This window comes from Diaphorina citri, unplaced genomic scaffold (genome assembly GCF_000475195.1).
Source record: "Diaphorina citri unplaced genomic scaffold, Diaci psyllid genome assembly version 1.1 scaffold2073, whole genome shotgun sequence".
Classification (NCBI taxonomy): Eukaryota; Metazoa; Arthropoda; class Insecta; order Hemiptera; family Psyllidae; genus Diaphorina; species Diaphorina citri.
Window position 1 is genome coordinate 32,436 of NW_007379498.1, and position 7,385 is coordinate 39,820.

Sequence of the window (7,385 nt, forward strand, 5' to 3'; positions counted from 1 at the left end):
TTTATGAGGATTCTCATATCTTCATGCAGTTCTTACGATTCGAACATTATTAGCTTCCCAAGTCTAATTATACATAGTATTCGAATATTGGATGGAGGAAAAAAACAACGCCTTTTATTTACTAAACATAAACAAATTTTTATTTTCCGTTTCTAAGAATAAGTACAAAGAAGACAAAATATGACGAGAATTGCCGTGGAATAGATGGGTGATGAGTGCCTAATTGTTGAATTGAGTATGTACCTATAAAGAGTTAAAAACAGAAAAGAAAAAATCCTGTTGCCAAAATTCGCAACATGCCCATTCAAATTTGATGAAAGAATAAATGGTACGTTGACAAAATTCCCCTTCTTCTACCCATATTTATAAACAAATCTTTCTTTCAAAGTTATCAATCTGTTATTGCTTGTAAATACAAAGTTATTTTTTATAAATCCCTACATTCACAATACACACCTACCTATCTATCCCTCAAAAATGAATCAACCGAAGAGTTATGAGATCGTAAATTTATACAAAAAGGAAAAGAAAAGCATAAATAAATCATTTCATTTCAGCATTTAAGTACAGTAGGTGCCCGCGCAGGTGACATGAAAATCAAAAAATCAACTTCATTGAAAAAAAAAGAAGAAGAAAAAAATCAATTTTACAACAACTTCCTACTCATTACAAAATCATTTTGGTTTAAAACCCTTGGCAATCAATATACACAACTTAAAAATAATAATCACAAATTTAGACCTTTAAAAATCAAAATGGAATTCATTGCAGAATATTCACAGTTATTCTTATTGTTGATCTGAATCCTGAGTCCCATTACACCACTCTCCTTCCATTCGCCAAACACTGAAAGCGTAGCTTAGCTTCTCATGCGCCATGTTGTAATTGTTTATTGTAAGCTTCATGTTGGAATTGTTGGATTCGAAATTTGGTCCTCCTGAAAAGGAGAAAAAGCAACGCTAAAATTAATGACTTTTGAAAAGACACCATTCTTAAAAATAATGACAAAAAATGGACATCCCATTTGAAGATCATTTGAAAATACAATGAGTATTTTTACAGCTGCCTAATAAATCAAACAATTCAATAATTAATTAAGTTATAAACGGATATCTTACGAGTAAATTACACTTTCAGCAGATACATAAATATTGAGCTTGGTAATGGGTAATGTTTATTGGCGTCTCTACTGAATAGCTATTATTTGGACTTGCTTTCCTCATTTAGGGTCATAAAACTGCAATAGAAGAGACAGAGGAAAAGGAAAAAAGCGAGGAAAACAGATCATAATAATAAATGGACTCCTAATAATACTGGGTAGGTTAAAGAATTATTAATAGTCTTTTTCCACATACCCAACAAAAAGCAATGCACCAATGAATAGAAATTACAAAAATTTGGCGTCAAAATTCAAGTTATTTGGCATTTGCATTATGCATATCTTTTGTCTGTTCCTTTACAAGTTTTCCTGCGACACGACACGCGTATGTCTATTGTCCATGACTGATAAGTTTAAAAACATTTGAAAGATACGCCCTGAAAGTTTCATCAAAATAGCTCAAAGAATTATTAATAGTCTTTTTCCACATACCCAACAAAAAGCAATGTACCAATGAATGGAAATTACAAAAATTTGGCGTCAAAATTTAAGTTATTTGGCATTTGCATTATGCATATCTTTTGTCTGTTCCTTTACAAGTTTTCCTGCGACACGACACGACACGCGTATGTCTATTGTCCATGACTGATAAGTTTAAAAACATTTGAAAGATACGCCCTGAAAGTTTCATCAAAATAGCTCGAATAAATTTGCCATATTTTCAGACATCCTACCTAAAAACATCTTTAAGCATTTAGGTATTTAGTTTCATACGAGTACCTACATTCTCAAAGCCGTATGTTTAAGTATATCTAAGTATGTTTTCAGACACTTCATAAGATATTTGTGAAGTTTTATTTTCTCAGATATTCCCTATCCCTTGCAAATGGGAAAATATTAGTGGAGACGCCAAAACACCTACAGCATCTAATGGCTGTTGTTAGTTTGAATTGTGAAATTTATGGAGAATAGTTGTTTAGAACTTGAGAATTTTAATCAGTCATTTTAAAATGTAGATTATGCCTTTTTTTACCATCCTTAGGTAGGAAAACAAGGGAGTTTTGACCACGGGGGATGAAAATAGGTTAAACATATTGGGGTTTTAAGAGAATTTTCGATTAAAATTTACAAGGGGCAAAACTGAAATTCCTTACCTGGTGATATGCCGTTGAAAAGTTCTCGATCCTGATCAACAATTTCGGTATTATTCCCGTCACCATCTTCTGATCCATGCAGTATCTCACATAGGAAATGAATATACCTGGATGCTAGCTTCAACGTTTGTATCTTGGACAGCTTATCCGATGGTAAAGCTGGAATCAGTTTCCTCAATGACGTGAAAGCTTCGTTTAAACTTTGAGTCCGCTGTCTTTCCCTCACATTGGCCAGAATCCTTTGACTATGAAGTTCGCCGTAGGTTTGTGGATATTTCCTCCGGATTTTCATATCGCCACTTGATGATTTGGATGAGGATGAGATAGACCGTTTCCTTCGCTTGTTATTCATTATATCACCTTCATCCATGTAGTAATTTTCCTCTTCCGGCTTTTCAGTTTTTACAAGAGTCCCATACATGTCTAGGTTTTCACTTCGGTAGATATTTTCACTTTTATTTTGATCCACTTCCGTGTAGAAATAATCGGTTAGATAAGGATGTGCTGTTTCTGATTTCATTTGTTCCAGGATGAGAAGATTTTTCGAGTTCAGATTGTGATCTAAATTGTCTTCGGGTATGTCTTTTTCAACGTTAACACTGATTTCCGGGTTTTCATTTTTCACTCCATACATGTCCATGTTTTCACTTCGGTAGATGGTTTCACTTTTATTTTCGTCCACTTCTGTGTAGGGTGAATGATCAACGTCACTCATTTTGATCGAATTATGAAAATACTAGTGACAAATCTTCGTTGTATTTAAAAGCCAAATGGAAAAAGTTGAACCTATGTCTTAAAAGTCCATGAGTGTAACGATTTTCACTTTTCTCTAAAAGCCATTACTGCAAAAATAATTAATTAGGTTTTAAGATTTTATATTATAAAATGTCGCACTCAAATACTGTCGGTATTGTTTCGGCTCTTTTGTCAAAATTTTGCACAGTAAAAAATAATAATAAAAAAGTAATTATATGAAACTCAAAGTAATTCCTATATTCCGTTGGTTCACTTTTCTCTAAAAGCCATTACTGCAAAAATAGTTAATTAGGTTTTAAGATTTTATATTATAAAATATCGCACTCACAATTACTGTCGGCTCTTTTGTCAAAATTTTGCACAGTAAAAAATAATAATAAAAAAGTAATTATATGAAACTCAAAGTAATTCCTATATTCCGTTGATTCACTTAAATAATTACTCTCAATCAAGAAAAACAAAACTTTGGGAGGGAAAAAATTAAAATAAATTACAAGTTTGGAAAAAATAATTAACTTAAAAACAAAACTGTCCCGCAAAATTCAAAACTATTCGAAGGGATATAACGAACATTAAGATTCTAAATTCTCCCAAATGAGGTAATCCTGTCAAGATGAAGGGAACTTCTTCATAGTTTTAGAACTGTTTGGTGGGAGACCTATAAACAATGCAGGAGTTGTATTATTTTTGTATACTTATTATAAGTAGTATTGAGAAGATTTACTTTATTTCTTCTATGTCCCTTTCGTTCTAAAATTCTGTAAATGGGAAATTGCTCAGAAAAAACACATGTACAGTTACCATGACGACACACTGTGAAATCAATAGCTAAAATAGCTTTTATCCTAGGGTTTTCAATAAATTCCTTCTTTCTCCAGACACTCTTAGGGAATTGGTCGGTCGTGGTTTTGGTGCCTGACGATTTCGGTGCTTAAGTCCGAACAAATAAATTGTCCCAAATAACATTTCCCAAGGCAATGGGAAAAAGAAATTACAAGAAGAGATTTCAACTGTCTCCGATTTTTTTTTTCTTTTTTTATAATAAAATAAAATAGATTACCTACTTTTTTTCTTCTTTCTATTTATTTCTGAAAATGTTTGACACTCCATAGATACACCCATGCCCTTTTATCATACATTTCAAAACTCAAAAGTTCCCATATTAAAATCTAAAACAATATCCTATTGACTTCTTGACCTTTCCTAATAATGACTGAAAAGACCAACATCTAATATGAATTGGGGATATCAAAAGATAAGATCCATTTCTAATTTTCAATACTTGAAGTTTAAGATAAACTTTTAGATTGGTCTCTGCCTCTCTGGTCCCCACAACGTTATGTCCTTAGACGAAAATAATTCTGGTCCTTCCCTGATTTACTTTTGTGTTTTTTAAAATGTCTAGAAAATTATAGAAGAAGAAAGTAGGTAAATCAAAAGTGAGAAATTTTAGTAAAAATTTATCATCACAGAAAGTGTCTTGTCTTGTCTTGTCTTTATTTCCTCCTGTTCGATTTATTACAAGAAATATTTTTAAGTATCCTACAATTTTCTTGATTTTAGGCGTTTCCGGTTATTCCTTGGTATTTAAATGAAAAATGAGACTTTTTAGTCTCAGCTAACAGTAACAATAAGGTATCTGAATGCACGGCAGTACGCCAGGCCAAGTTCCAGTAAGCGCGCCTGTCCTTATATTAAATTAAATTATTTAAAAAGGCTGCCATAATTAAATTCTCTTGTAGTTTGTGGAATCGTTTCTATGAGATATTCCAGGGTAGGTAGGTAGGTATAAATTTGAATCTACTTATGTAGTAGGTATGTTTTTTTTTTATATTGACGAGAAAGTTACTCACGGACTTTAGGATTAATAGTTTTGAGCAAAAATTGTCATGTTCAAAAAATTTGTGAAAAACCAAAGTAAAATACGAGTGAGTTCAATAACTACTAGGAGAGGTGTAGAATTATAACCCGTGAAAATGTAAGAAAAAGTTGCAATTTAAGCTAAAGTTACTCACGGACTTTAGGATTAATAGTTTTGAGCAAAAATTGTCATGTTCAAAAAATTTGTGAAAAACCAGAGTAAAATACGAGTGAGTTCAATAACTACTAGGAGAGGTGTAGAATTATAACCCGTGAAAATGTAAGAAAAAGTTGCAATTTAAGCTAAAATTAGGTGTAAGGGGTTTTACCTTACTCGATAACACTTAGAATTATTCAACTAAAATAATAATAATTTGCAAAATTTATCATCACAGAAATTAATTTGAACAATAAATAAAGTTTACGAGAACTTAAATCCACACGGCTTGTATTCATTAATTATTCTAGCTCTAATTTTTCGGAAATTTACGTTTCTATGTTGGCTAGATGAGATTTTTTTCTCGGGGGAAAGCTGTCTGTTGTATTCAAAAATGATTTAAAAAAAAAAGGAAAGGAAGAAGAAACCAAAAAAAATGAAAATATTCCTAACCTGTCGAGGAAAAAGATGCGCAAAAAACACATGTACAGGGAAAGGAAGAAGAAACCAAAAAAAATGAAAATATTCCTAACCTGTCGAGGAAAAAGATGCGCAAAAAACACATGTACAGTGTTCACACCAGATTCTTTCGGTAGGTCTTTCCCCCGTAACTTCATTCACAGCTGTGCGCTTCTAAGCCTGCGGATTTAAGGTTTATGCTTCAAAAAGGGTCTTGGAATCCTTTTGAATGTCATGTGAGATAATTTTAATTATGTGTAAGAGAAGTCGCCATACTGGGTGGTCGTGACAGTTTGTCTTTAGGGCGCTCTCCTTGTAAGGAGGAGGGCGCGGGTTTGATTCTGAGAAGATTTTTTGTCTGGTTCTTCTGAAGGCGCATTTCAACTTATTTGCTTAAGTATTGAGCAAATGTCTTCTATCAAGGACTTCTTGTAGTGTTTGTAATGTCCCTTACCAAATGGACGAGAAGAGTCACAATACTCGGACTTATTACCCAAACCCAGTCAACATATGTAGATGCTGGGTAAACATGAAATTACCCATAAAAATGCAGTCGAATTCTAAAAAACAAGTTCAATTTTTTCCGAATATAGGAATCGAACCCAAGCTCTCTTTGAGTTTGAACCAGCCTGATTCCTGAAAAAGTTCAACAATCACAAAACCCTTTTGTAAATCCTTTAAGGAGTGCTACTGATTACCCATAAAAATGCAGTCGAATTCCAAAAAACAAGTTCAATTTTTTTTCCGCTTATAGGAATCGAACCCAAGCTAAGCTCTCTTTGAGTTTGAACCAGCCTGATTCCTGAAAAAGTTCAACAATCACAAAACCCTTTTGTAAATCCTTTAAGGAGTGCTACTATCTTACAAAATCCTCCAATAATGACTGAATAAGAAACGATAAAAATCGTCTGTTTTTAGAAAAGAATGAATGGGGGTAAGAATGTAAAAACAATGTCGATTTGAAACCCATTTAGAACAAATGAAATCCATAGAGCAACAGGGAGCGAATTACTAAGAAAATGAGCGGACCGAGTAGCCCTTGCAATGACGAGGGTCGCTTTCGATGGCGATAGAAAAGTTGCTTTTTCCAAAGGGTTAATCCAAATTCTTGTAGTTACAAAAGAAGAATAAAAGGGGAAACAGCTGTTTATTAATTAGTACTGAATCATCGAATTCTTCGGTAGGATGTTCTAAGTTCAATTCAAGTCAATCGGCCCAGTAAAAAAGTGGTCCAAAAGCTAGTTCCAGATTTTCTTCAAACAAAGAGACCATAGGTAATAATTAGGTAAATCGGATATACAGTGTCAAGTTTTGCTTGTCTTCTCTTCTCCTTTTTGCTGTCTGTATACCTGCTAATAGCAAATCCATCTCATTTACATGTATTAAACAAAATCGGCTCTTGTGTATGCTCACTGAGCAATTTCCCATTTACAGAATTTTAGAACGAAAGGGACATAGAAGAAATAAAGTAAATCTTCTCAATACTACTTATATATAATAAGTATACAAAAATAATACAACTCCTGCATTGTTTATAGGTCTCCCACCAAACAGTTCTAAAACTATGAAGAAGTTCCCTTCTTCTATTCTTCATCACATTTTGGCACATCCACTAAAAACACTTTTTTCTCTCACCCCCTTCTTTTTCTGTGAATTCACCATTTGGAAATTTGGCACATCCACTAACCAATCTGATTGCCGCAGTGCTAGTTGCGTTCCCTAACCTCATTAAATGGCCTAATCAGGATCGAAGTGTAAAAAGACACTCATACACTCTCAAAAATAACTCGTGAGTTATTTGCAGGGACGATAGGAACTTTTTCACGGGTTTTGTGGATATTACAGGATTGCCAAGTGCCTCCTTTGCAATTCTTTTTATTTCAGTAACTCTTTGTGCACC

The 7,385-nt window shown here is 33.3% G+C and overlaps 1 protein-coding gene across 1 annotated transcript; it reads right to left on the reverse strand.

Moving 5' to 3' along the window:
- Nucleotides 1–151: 151 nt before the first annotated feature.
- On the reverse strand, nt 152–3,201 carry LOC103518098. The gene is made up of 2 exons (XM_008483156.3): nt 2,254–3,201; nt 152–937 (listed from the first exon to the last, which is right to left on the reverse strand). Exons 1-2 carry the CDS (start codon nt 2,966–2,968, stop codon nt 789–791), a joined length of 864 nt encoding a protein of 287 aa, XP_008481378.3. The 5' UTR covers nt 2,969–3,201; the 3' UTR covers nt 152–788.
- Nucleotides 3,202–7,385: the final 4,184 nt, after the last annotated feature.